The 13519-nt window shown below is 41.7% G+C and overlaps 1 protein-coding gene across 11 annotated transcripts in view; it reads left to right on the top strand.

Moving 5' to 3' along the window:
* Positions 1-13519, top strand: part of OSBPL1A (oxysterol binding protein like 1A) — a 245337-nt gene that overhangs the window by 210940 nt on the left and 20878 nt on the right. For all 11 annotated transcript variants that reach the window (XM_047828148.1, XM_047828145.1, XM_047828146.1 and 8 more), the window contains one exon: positions 13214-13348. In XM_047828148.1, the coding sequence (XP_047684104.1) occupies positions 13214-13348 (135 nt within the window). The remainder of the gene's footprint in view (positions 1-13213; positions 13349-13519) is intronic.

The following is a 13519-nucleotide window of genomic DNA, read 5'->3' as shown; positions in this document are numbered from 1 at the left end:
TGAAGGGCTCTGATCTCATAATCCCATTGTCCTACACTTCCCGTTTTTCTTTCTCCTCTTCTCTCCTCTCTCATCCCTTCAGCGTTTCTCAGTGGGACTCACCCAGAGGTTAGGTCCTGGGTGTTCATGCCTAGTGACTTTCAAAACCAGGGCCAGCACTGGGGTGAGGCCCAGAATTTGAGTAGGCAACTGTGCCCAGGGCTTTGCAGGTGCCAACCCTGTGTTCACTAAATATCTTGGAGTCATAGAATATTAGTGTTGGATTATTATCAGAAATGAGAAAGGTCTGATATATTATAAATATATATGACCTTTTAAAATGAAAATGTGATATTACTGTTAATGATGTCCAGTGGAACCAAATACCATAGAGATTTCAATACAAGAGCAAGCTGTTACTTTAAGAGTTGAAAAGTTTACAGTTCCATTTGCTCCTTTGATTCATTCTTCTTCTCCATATTTCCTACACTTTTTATCTTTTAAGGTCTTTTACTGATTATCACACTTTGCTATCACAAAAATACTTATAAAAATAAAAATCAGACAGTGTATATCCTGTGACCTTAAGACTTTAAGTTTCTTTGCGTCTTGTTATTCTTACAAGTATTAATACATGAGTTATCAAAATAACAAGCATTACAAAATTTATGAAAATATTAACATAAAGGGTGAAATGCTCATAAAATGGATTTTTTCTGCTGGGTTTAGAGATCTGAGAATGTCACCTATCTATTGCTAGAATGTGATGGACTTTTCAATAACAGTTATGTAATTTTTTAATAGATTCTGGGATTAAAAAACCTTGCTCATATTAGTAGACAGATGGGAGTAGGGATTTGGTGGGGTTTTTGAATCTCGCAATACCATTCAGTTCTTCAACCCTTTGCCAACTGTGTGCCACAAGTTCAGATAACAATGTATTATCAAAAACATTTTTAAAAAGAAGGTTAGAGTGGGAGACAGCCAAAGCATAAGAGACTCTTAAAAACTGAGAACAAACTGAAGGTTGATGGGGGTGGGAGGGAGGGGAGGGTGGGTGATGGGTATTGAGGAGGTCACCTTTTGGGATGAACACTGGGTGTTGTATGGAAACCAATTTGACAATAAACTTCACATATTGAAAAAAAAATTTTTTTTATGATCCATAAGTTGACAGCTCAATTAGGACTTTCTTCAGTGTTACTGTGAACAAATTTGGAGAAGTCTAACTCGTAGAAGGTCTTCTGAGCCTCCATTGGAGTCATAGGTGCCTTGGTCTCTGGGAAATGTAGCCAGAGAAGCTTTGCCAGGGCTCTCAACTCTTGGTGCACACGTAGCTCTGTCCTCTTACTCACATGTACATTGCAGTAGTGAGACGGGGATGAGAAAATTGAAATATTTTTCGCTGAAACACACCTGTATCAGTATAGTAATTTTTGATAAAATGCTTTTATCTTACCGTGAGCTTTACAGTTTTTCCCTCAAAACCACAGATCTAGCTCATTCACTTGATGCAGGGTGCCTGCACACAGCCGTAGAGCCGGTCCATACTCGGACACATCCCAGGTCAACTGGATGTCCTGCCAGGAGTGATGGTATTTTGGGGTTCAGATAAACATGTTAGTATATGTCACTGTGACATCTGTCCCATTCTTGAATTCTAAATCTAAGATTGATACAGACTGAGGTAAGATTTGGAGCTTTGCCAAAGCTGGTACATGATAAATACTGACTTGAGAGACGGGGAACAGAAACAGCAAAGTAGTTAAACAAAACCTAGCATCTTTACCACCTTCCTTTCCAGTCTTCTGAAATCAGAATACCCTGGTATGGGAGAAATGGCCAGAAGAGCCCTTTTCTGATGTCAGGTCTTTCCCTTAACTAAAACAGGGAAAGTCATGGGGCCCTCATGCAGGTTATGGCGCCTCAGTTAAAGGGGCCTCACTGAGACCAGTACTGTACTTCTATACCTCCCTTCGTTTGGTACCCTAACGAGTTTTACATTTCAGAGCGAGAATACAGTGATTGAGGATGGTGTGAGGTGTCCCCCCACCCCACCCCCGTCACAGAAGAGTAGTTGAGGGCAAGTGGGAGAAGAGAAAGCATGACCTCCAATGCAGGTGTCTGCTCAGACCTTCCCATAATTAGGTAAGAGTGCCTGTGGAGGCTGAGCCTCTGGAAATTGGTTCCCTTAAAGCAGCCCCGCCCACGTAGCTACTAGCCAGTCTTTGTGCACCTTGAGTGAATACAGGGTGAAGACTGAGATCCATCCAGGCGTCAGCCAGTACATCTGTTGTCCTTCCACGTTCCTGTCGTGGTTGTCCAGACTTCGGTTAAATGCCTCCCAACTCTGAAAATACTCCGCTACTAGACAGGAAGAATAGGAAAAGAATATCTTTTTGTTCATCTTTTTCCTTGTAGCTTGTCTTCTGTTTTTCTTTCTGTTTTTTACCGTTGGTTTGCACCAAGCTGAGCACAGTGTGGTTCAGTTCACACACAAACACATACCCCTTTCCTGCTCCACAGTTCCTTCATTTCCAAGTGTGTTATCTCCCACTCATTCCCCTGTTGTGTTCCCCTTGGGCAGGTCTGTGAGAGCTGAGGAACAGTGGTGTGACCAACAGCAGAAGGCATAAGGGCGGGAGGCCTTTTTTAAACTGCTCATCCAGATGGTCCCAGGAGTCTTTTGAGTTCTTCGTGCGGCTGCTTTGGGCACAATCAGTGGTATTCGGATAGCAAGAACCTCTCATGCAAGATAAACTAGTAGATAGATGGTAGACATCTTATGGAGGGAGGGGGCTGAGTAGCCGAAGATGTGAAAGAGACCTTTGACCCTCCAAAGCCCTTAAATGTAAGCGGGATGAATGTTTACATCCTTGGTAGCTGTGGGAGGTGGGGCGGTGGGGGGGGGGGGGGTGAGGAAGGAGCCAGTGCCAACTTCATCTTGCAGAAGGGACATCCAACAAGCAGAACCAAGGCTGCTTCTAGCACTTGCCCAACACTGAGGAGCCTGGAAACCCATTTAGTGCTTGGGTCCCACTCCTGGGTGAGGACTCTGCCTGCACACTGGCTGCCTGGGCAAACGAGCAGACGAATTTAGCCAGAGACCTAAGTTGAGTTTCTCTCTGTAACCCAGGTCTTAAATATTTGCACAATTGGGTATTACAGTGTTAGAGTTTACAGCTATAAAATATTTTCCATTTTAGCTGGGATCAAACTTGGCCTTGCCTTCAGGTTGTTTATATAGTGCTCAAAAGATGAAGCAAACAGCCTTCTCTCTCTCTCTCTCTCTCTCTCTCTCTCTCTCTCTCTCTCTCTCTCTCTTTTTTCCCTTTCTCAGTTTGTCAGCAGATGAGAAATTGCAATTAAGAGTTTCTTCAGTTTCATCATTGGTTGCTGTTAATTTGCATGGATAAATTTAAACTGTGTTTTTAGCTGGGTCACAGGGTGGAACTGCCTGGCATAAATATTTAATTTTTCAGCCGACTGATGCTCCCGGTGATCAGAGTAGCCTAGTTCATGTTTCTTCCTGAAACTTGACCCTCATAATGTGTGTTGTTTCTTCTCCTATTATTGGAATCTGCACAGTACTAATTAGTATACGGTATCTAGAGAGTCCACTACCAAACTTTATTATATGGGAAATAAAAGTGAGGTCACTGTAAAATTCCAAAACGGAATGAAATAGGGTTTCTGTCACTTGAGTTTTCATTACATACCTAGGGAACTGTAGATTTTAACAATTAAAAATTACTGTAATACTATTTTAAAATAATTTCACTAATAGAGGCAATAAAATTAAGTCTATTGCTGTATTTTTTTTTTAATTTTGTTTTTCAACGTTTATTTATTTTTGGGACAGAGAGAGACAGAGCATGAACAGGGGAGGGGCAGAGAGAGAGGGAGACACAGAATTGGAAACGGGCTCCAGGCTCTGAGCCATCAGCCCAGAGCCTGACGCGGGGCTCGAACTCCCGGACCGCGAGATCGTGACCTGGCTGAAGTCGGACGCTTAACCGACTGCACCACCCAGGCGCCCCTATTGCTGTATTTTAAGAGTATAAATACTCCTACTCTTCTCATTCTCAGGGTGAGGCTGTTGTTATGGTGGACTGGATTTATGTATATATGTTCTCCGGGATCTTTTCTTTCCTTTGTATTCCCTCTCTGATATTTGGCCCAGATGTGTGCCTTTTCATTTCTCTGAATGCTTATGTTCTGGGCTAAAAGAAGTAAGAAAGAGTTTAAATTATTCTAGATTACAACATTGGATTTAAAGAAGCTTATTTAGATTAGGAGCTTTTCAAATGATTGGAAATAATCTACCCATTGAATTCATGATAAAACCATGTCCTTTGTGCAGTGGTCTCAGAGTTTACACTACGCCCACTTTCACTGACTCACTAACTCCTATAAAGTCTAGCCAATCAGTGTGAGAGGCCAGTGGCTAGTAGACCCTGGATGGTCCTGTCCTTGCCTGTATATTTTCCCCGGGGGGGGGGGGGGGGGAGCTATATGTGAAGAGGTGCAGCATACCCAGCATTGCTTTAGAGATGAAAGATTAAGCCCCTAGGACACAATTCTCATCTGATCCTCTGTAATTAGGGACAAGCTAAAATGCCCTCACCTCTAGCACATATCCTATTCCCTCAGGGAATATTTTGTAGTCCTTTTAGTACTTTTTGGGGGGAAAAATCCAGAATCAAGCTTTGAGGTAAAGTTCTTCATTGCTGTAATGAGTACATCTCATCCTGATGTTGTACACAACGAAGTGAAATGTAGAGACGAAGAATGGCACGGTGTGGGTCACATACTAGTCAAGGACATGACTCAAGTCGTCCCCTCCGTGAATTCCTGTCTTGGTGATTGGATGGAGCAGCCAGCCGGCCAGCAGAGAGAACCTTACCAGGGGGACTGCAGCCATCCCGTCCTGGCTGGGGCTCCAGGGGGAGCAGGGGTCCTTTCCTTCAGTCCCTCACCCTTTAAAGTCAGAGCGCGGAAGCCATGCTGCTTTCTTAATAGCTTTTCTACAGCCCAGGCGACCAGGTGAAGGATCCCAACCTCTGAGGCTCTCTTGCCTCTCTGCATCTGGGAGGACTTGGCACTCTTGCATGCATTCTTAATGGTAATAGCTCACATTTATTGCTCACTTCATGTCTGCCTGGTGCTCTTCTAAGTGCCATAGATGAATTAACCTGATCTTTACAAGCCCTGTGACGTATGCAATGAAATCCCCATCTGAGGAGAGGTGAGGGACTTACTTGTGGTGACGCAAGTATTAGGTAGCAAGGGGCCTTCAATCTCAGACCCCATTCCTTTTTGTTTTTCTAATTGTGGTAGAATTCACCGCATAAACTACCATCTTCACGATTTGTAAGCATGCAGTTCGGTGGCATCAGTACATTCACCATGTACAGCCATCACCACCGTCCACCCAGCCTCTTCATCCTGCAGAACTGACTCTGTACCCATTAAACAGTAACTCCCAGGCCCCTGTCCCAGCTAGCTACCATGCTGCTTTCTGTTCAGAACTCACTCTCTTAGCCACCTCACTGTCCCTGGAGCTTTGGCCTGGACCAACCTGAGCACGTTCTGTCGCTGTTCTTTTTCCCTTATGCTTAGACTTCGCTTTTCTCTCGTACATTTTATGATTAGCATAATGTCCATGCGTGTGTTCTAAGGCGATCCAGTGTCTGTGGTGCAAGGTTGTTCGCTTCCTTTGGCCAGGCTTGAAAGTATTAGATTTTAAGATAAATCTCTTGTTTTACTCCTGATTAAAAGAGCAATACATGTTCACGTTAGGAAACAGAAAATATGGAAAAGCATAAATAAGGTCGTCAAGATTACCTGCACTACCAACTCCTAGAGACAACAGCTGTTAATTTTTTGGTGCTATGACCTCCTAGTATTTGTTGCTATGTCTATAAAACATCTCTTTAAACATGTGGCTTTGTAACCTAACAACGTTTTGCCACATAAACTATTGTGTATCATTAAAAAGAGGGTTTGAGGGGCGCCTGGGTGGCTCAGTTGGTTGAGCGTCTGACTTCAGCTCAGGTCACGATCTCGCGGTCTGTGAGTTCGAGCCCCGTGTCGGGCTCTGGGCTGATGGCTCAGAGCCTGGAGTCTGCTTCCGATTCTGTGTCTCCCTCTCTCTCTGCCCCTCCCCCATTCATGCTCTGTCTCTCTCTGTCTCAAAAATAAATAAAACGTTAAAAAAAATTAAAAAAAAAAAGAGGGTTTGACATCAAGAAGCTTGTATTCCAGTAGAAGGGTCAGCAAAGTCTAGCGTATTGTGATAAATGCCTGCGTAGGCATAAAGTCCGCAGGCATTGGGACTGCAGAGGAGCATGGAGGGTAGGGGCACCTGCAGTGTACTCTTCTCTCTCTGGGGTGATGAGGACACAGGCAGAGTATAAGATTTTATCCTTCCCTTCAAGAACCGTATTACTGTAGAGTTAGCGAGATGAACTGACATAACAGTATGCAATCCAATACATGACCAAGAGCTAAATTGTGAGATATAGATTCTGGTATGCCGGGTGTTGGAGGAAGTGAGAAATCAATGAGAACTAGAACAGCTGAGAAGGAGAGACTTGAGCTGACCCTTCAAATATGGGTAGGATCTGTAAGAGGTAAGGGAAGAGAGCAGGGCATCCTTGGTCAGGACTGGCTCTACCAAGTCTTTTAACTCAGTGCCTAAAATAGTGCCTGGCACCTAGTAGATGGTAAATTAATTTTTTTCAGAAGATATTTTGAAAAATTATTTCTAATGTATATTCTGTACTGCACATTGGCTGTAGAAGGGATGGGGTTTTTTGATATATAGTTCACAACATTATAAGACATTTAAAGTATATATAAGATGACTGCATATGTTGTGCACTGTGAAAGAATTCCCCTTGAGTTATTTAACACATCAGTCACCTCACATACACACATCTCATCTTACATTGTGTGTGAGAACATTTAAATTCTACTCCCTTAGCAAATTTCACTTATGGAAAACAGTGTTATCAACTATAGTCACCATGTTATACATTAGATCTTTCTATATTACTCGTCTTACAACTAAAATTTTGTACTCTTTTAACAGTCTCTCCCATATTCACCACCTGCAGCCTCTGGCAACCACCTCCCTACTATGTTTCTATGAGTTTGTTCTTTATTGTGTTGTTGTTGTTGATTGTTTCCACATGTAGGTGATACTATGGAATACTTGTCTTTCTCTGTCCGGCTTATTTCACTTAGCATAAGGCCCTCCAGTTTCATCCGTGTTGTCACAAATGGCAGGATTTTCTTCTTTTGTATGGCCGAATAATACTCCTGGGTGTGTATGTCATTTTCTTGACCCAGTGATCACATTTTCTTGATTCATTTATCTGTTGATGGACACTTAGGTTGTTTCCATACTGACTATTCTAAATAATGCTCTAATGAACATGGGGTGCACATGTTTTTTCAAGTTAGTGTTTTCAAAATAAGCCAGTGAAGAAATGGGCAGAAAACATGAATAGACACTTCTCTAAAGAAGACATCCAGATGGCCAACAGGCACATGAAAAGATGCTCAACATCACTCCTCATCAGGGAAATACAAATCAAAACCACACTGAGATACCGCCTCACACCAGTCAGAGTGGCTAAAATGAATAAATCAGGAGACTATAGATGCTGGAGAGGATGTGGAGAAACGGAAACCCTCTTGCACTGTTGATGGGAATGCAAACTGGTGCAGCCACTCTGGAAAACAGTGTGGAGGTTCCTCAAAAAATTAAAAATAGATCTACCCTATGACCCAGCAATAGCACTGCTAGGAATTTACCCAAGGGATACAGGAGTGCTGATGCATAGGGGCACTTGTACCCCAATGTTTATAGCAGCACTTTCAACAATAGCTATAGAAATTATGGGAAGAGCCTAAATGTCCATCAACTGACGAAAGAAGATGTGGTTTATATATACAATGGAATACTACTAGGCAATGAAAAAATGAAATCTGGCCAGTTGTAGCAACGTGGTTGGAACTGGAGAGTGTTATGCTAAGTGAAATAAGTCAGGCAGAGAAAGACAGATATCATATGTTTTCACTCATATGTGGATCCTGAGAAACTCAACAGAAGACCGGGGGGGAGGAGAAGGGGGGATAAAAAGTTACGGAGAGGGAAGGAGGCAAACCATAAGAGACTCTTAAATACTGAGAACAAACTGAGGGTTGATGGGTAGTGGAGGGGAGGGGAAAGTGGGTGATGGGCATTGAGGAGGGCACCTGTTGGGATGAGCACTGGGTGTTGTATGGAAACCAATTTGACAATAAATTTCATAAAAAAAAAAGTCTTTTCATTTCTTTGGGTAAATATCCAGAAGTGGAACTGCTGAATCATAGGGCAGGTCTGTTTTTAATTTCTTAAGAAATGTCCATTGTGCTTTGCACAGTGTCTGTACCACTTTACATCCCCCCAGTGGTGTATAAGAGCTCCCTTTTCTCCACATTATTGCCAGCCATTCATCTCTTTCATATAAAAGCCATCCTAACAGGTGGGAGGTGATAATCTCATTGTAGTTTTGATTGGCATTTCCCTGATGATTAGTGGTATTGGGCACCTTTACCTATTGGCCATTTGGATGTCGTCTTTGAAAAAACGTCTACTCATTTCCTGTGCCCATTTTTTAATCTTTTTTGTTTCTATTAAGTTGTAAGAGTTTTTTTAATATGTATCTTGGATCTTACCGTCTTATCAGATACGTGATTTGCAAATATTTTCTCCCATCTTATAGGTTGCTGTTTTCATTTTGTTGATGGTTTTCTTTGTTGTGCAGAAGGTTTTCCGTTTGATATGGTCCCAGATGTTTGTTTTTGCCTGTTACTTTTGCTTTTGATGTCAGATTAAAAAAAAATCATTACAAGACCTATGACGATCTTACCCCTTGTGTTTTCATCTAGGGGTTATATGGTTACAGTTCTTACATTTAAATCTTTAATCTGTATTGAGTTGATTATTGTGAATGGTGTAAGATAATGGTCTAGCATCATTCTTTTGCATATGGCTGTCCAGTTTTCCTAGCAACATCTATTGAGGAAACTGTCCTTTCCCCCCATTGTATATTCTTGGCTCCTTTGTCAGAAATTAACCAGATATGTGTGGGTTTATTTCTGGGCTCTTTGTTCCATTTACCTGTGTGGCCAGGTTTGTGCCAGTACCATACTGTGTCAATTACTATAGCTTTGTGATACTGTTTGAAATCAGGAAGCGTGATGTTAGCTGTGGGCTTGTCATATATGGACTTTATTAGGTTGAGGTATGTTCCCACTTTACCCACTTTGTTAAGAGCTTTATCATGGAAGGATGGTGAATTTTGTCACGTATTTTTTTTGCATCTAGTGAGGTGATCACACGATTTTAATCATTCATTTTGTTAATGTGGTATATCACATTTATTGATTTGTGGTGTTGAACCATCCTGTATCCTTAGAGTGTATCCACTTGATCAAGTGTATACACTTGATCATGGTGTATATGATCCTTTTAAGGTACTTTTGAATTTGGTCTGCTAATACTTTGTTTGAGGTACATTGCATCCGTGCTCATCAGATGCACATTCATTGTAGTGTCCTTGCCTGGTTTCAGGATCAGGTTAATGCTAACTTCACAAAATGTATTTGGAAGTGTTCCCTCTACTATTTTTTGAAGTACATTCTGGCAGAATTTACCAGTGAAGCCATGTGATCCTGGACTTTTGTTTGTTGGCAGACTTGATTACTGTTTCAGTCTCCTTATTGATAATTTGTCCAGATTTTCTCCTTTTTCATGATTTCACTCTGTAGGGTATGTGTTTCTAGGAATTCATCCATTTCTTCTAAGATTTCCAATTTGTTAGTATGCAATTGCTCGTAGTAGTTTATGAGCCTTTGCATTTTTTCCATGTATTTTTTTTAATTGAACTGTAGTTGATATACAATGTTACACTGGTTTCAGGTGTACAGTGTGGTGATTCAACGAGTCTACACATTATGCTGTGCTCACCACAAGTGTAGCTACCACCTCTCACCACACATTACATATGTTACATTGCTTACCTTCCCTGTGCTGTACCTTTTTCCCCATGACTTACTTATTTCATAACTGGAAGCCTCTGTCTCCCACTCTCCTTTACCCATTTTGCCCATATGATCCCCTGTATTTTTATGGTATCAATTATGTCTTTCCTTTTATTTATTATTTTATTTGAATTCTTTTTTCTGTTGGCTTTTTAGTCTCTATTTCATTTATTTCCCTTCTGATCTTTGTTACATCCTTTTTTCTAGTGCCTTTGGCCTTAGTTTGTTCTTTTTCTATCTCCTTTAGGTGTAAGGTTAGATTGTTTATTTGAGATTTTTCTTGCTGCTTGAGGTAGTCCTCTATTGCTGTAAACCTCCCTCCTAGAATTGCTTTTGCTGCATCCCATCAGCTTTGGCATGTTGTATTTCCATTTTCATTTGTCTCAAGATATTTCTTGATTTTCCCTTTGAATTTGGTTCTTTGATTGGTTATTCAGTAGTATGTTTTAAATCTCACATAGTTGTGAATTTATGTGGTTTTTTTGTTACAATTAATTTTTTTCTTCTTCTTAAAGTTTTACTTGCTTAAGTAGTCTCTACAGCCCAAGTGGGGCTCAAACCCTTGACCCCTAGATTGAAGTGCATGCTCTTCCAACTGAGCCGGCCAGGCACCCCTCTTGTAATTCATTTCTAATTTCATACTCTTTTGGCTCAAAAAGTTGCTTGATATCAATTGAATCTTATTAAATTTATGAAGACTGGTTTGTGCCTAATGTATAATCTGTCCTGGAGAATGTTTTGTGGGCATTTGAGAAGAGTATGTATTTTGCTGCTGTTCAGTGGAATGTTCTGTAGATGTCTGTGGGGTCTGTCTGGCCTAACATGTCATTTAAGTCCATTGTTTCTTTTTTGATCATCTGTCTAGGTGATCTGTCCGTTGGACGTAGAGTATTGAAATCCCCTACGTCTAACGTATTGCTGTGTAATTACATAGCAGTATATCCCAAATAGTTGATGGTGCTTCATTTCTGGATAAAGGAGCATTTTCATTTTTACTTCAAGAGTTATGTATTCCTCTATGATTTTTTTTAAATGTTTACTTACTTTGAGAGAGAGAGAGAGAGAGAGAGCGTGCAAGTGGGGAAGGGGCAGAGAGAGGGAGACATAGAATCCAAAGCAGACTCCAGGCTCTGAGCTGTCAGCACAGAGCCCAACATGGGGCTTGAACCCATGAGCCATGAGATCATGACCCGAGCCGAAGTCAGACACTCAACTGACTGAGCCACCCAGGCACCCTTGTGTTTTGTTTTGTTTTGTTTTGTTTCTTTAAAGAAAGAAAACAAAGAAGGTATTTTAAAAAAATTTTTTTTAACGTTTATTTATTTTTGAGACAGAGACAAAGCATGAACGGGGGAGGGTCAGAGAGAGGGAGACACAGAATCTGAAACAGGCTCCAGGCTCTGAGCTGTCAGCACAGAGCCCGGCGCGGGGCTCAAACTCACGGACCATGACCTGAGCCGAAGTCAGCCGCTTAACAGGCGCCCCAAGGAAGGTTTTTTTTTTTTTTTTTTAACGTTTATTTATTTTTGAGACCGAGAGAGACAGAGCATGAACGGGGGAGGGTTAGAGAAAGGAAGACACAGAATCTGAAACAGGCTCCAGGCCCTGAGCTGTCAGCACAGAGCCCGACGCGGGGCTCGAACTCACGGACCGCAAGATCGTGACCTGAGCTGAAGTCGGCCGCTTAACCGACTGAGCCACCCAGGCGCCCCAGAAAGGTATTTTTAAATAGAAGGAAGAGAGCTTGAGACATCTCATTGGAGATAAACATTGGTAGTCCCAGTTTTCTGACGTGGGCCCCATCAGTGAATTTCTGGACTTCCTGAGATCTCCAAGTGTATATAGTGCAGTCTTCTTTTCTTTATCTCTTTCTGTGTTCGTATTCTCCCTTGTCTCCCCAGTGAGACAGCAATAGACTTACCACTTCTGTTAATTAGGTTGAGCTGTTACATGTCTGTCTGTTCTGCAATACTTTGTGGTAATGAATGAGCTTAATGTTTCTAATGCACTCTAGTTGTAGTCTTGTGAAAGTTATATTACTGTTAATTGTATGGATTAGTAAGAATGTGGATATATTGAGGAGGAGAAAGTCAGCTAAGGCAGGTGGCATTCAACTTGGATGGCACCTTGGGAATGTTCACCTGGCCTGTAGCTTTAGTCAGTAAAATTTATGAAAGACCTGATTTCCAAAGGAAACATAACTAATGGTAGGTGAAGGGTTGGGAAGATCATCCGAATATCCTAGAGAATACCAAGATAAGTATGTTACGTAATGAATTTTTTAAAGACCTAACGATGCTGTTGTTTGCTGGCAGGATAGGGTATACAGGGTTGAAACTTCAAGTCAGAGACCAGCCCCCTCCCCCCCCCCCCGCCCAATCATTACATTAATTTTGGAAGTCTACTGTGATTGTGTCATTCTAGCAGACAGAATTTAAAGCCTATTCTGTAATGTGTACAATAGCCTTCTAGTACCTAGTCCACAAAGTAGAGTAGATTTGCATGCTCAGGAAACCTCAATGTTGTTCAAAAACAGCCTGAAATTTCTTTCAGCTTTGATCATTAGCTCACTATGAAGATTTTTGGTTTTGGGGGCCCCATCATCTTTGTATCCCATTTCCTAATTTTTTTTACGTTTATTTATTTTGAGAGAGAGAGGGAGAGAACATGAGCAGGGGTGGGGTGCAGGGAGAGAGAATCCCAAGCAGGCTCTGTGCTCTCAGCGCAGAGCCTAATGCAGGGCTCAGTCTCCCTGTGAGATCATGACCTGAGCCAAAATCAAGGGTCAGATGCTTAACAGACTGAGCCGCCCAGACGCCCCCTATTTCCTAATTCTCATCTAAGGCAGATTTATTAATAGTTGTTATCTAATGCTCACCAGATCATGAGCTCCTTGAAGAGAAGGAGAATGTGTGGGGAGTGTTTATATTTCCTTCGAGGCCTAGAACAATATACTCCATATTGCCCTCTGGGAAAGATTTGTGAAAGTGAACTGATGCTAATTCAGTTTCATGGGCTGCAATTTTCCGTTACTTCCTTCCCAGGAGACATGTGAGGTAAAGATACCAGCAGGTAAGTTTGTCATATATATCGTCATGTGTATTGACATCACCATTTCCATTTTCTTCTTAAATAGGAACTATCCAAGATCACCATGCCAGTTATATTTAATGAGCCTTTGAGCTTCCTACAACGACTCACTGAATATATGGAACATACATACCTCATCCACAAGGCCAGTTCATTTTCTGATTCTGTGGAAAGGATGCAGGTACGTGTCAAACAAGCACTGAAAGGGTTTAAATCTCAGAGACTTCTCTGCCACCTCCACCCCCAAAACATACACAAAATTCATGTTCAATCCAGCGTGAGATTGGGAAATGTTATTAAAACTTAGAATATTTGGAGTGTCCTCTGTGTTCCTTCCCCTGCTGTCCTCTGG

The sequence above is a fragment of the Prionailurus viverrinus genome, chromosome D3, assembly GCF_022837055.1.
Source record: "Prionailurus viverrinus isolate Anna chromosome D3, UM_Priviv_1.0, whole genome shotgun sequence".
NCBI lineage: Eukaryota > Metazoa > Chordata > Mammalia > Carnivora > Felidae > Prionailurus > Prionailurus viverrinus.
This window is presented reverse-complemented; position numbering and strand designations above follow the sequence as displayed.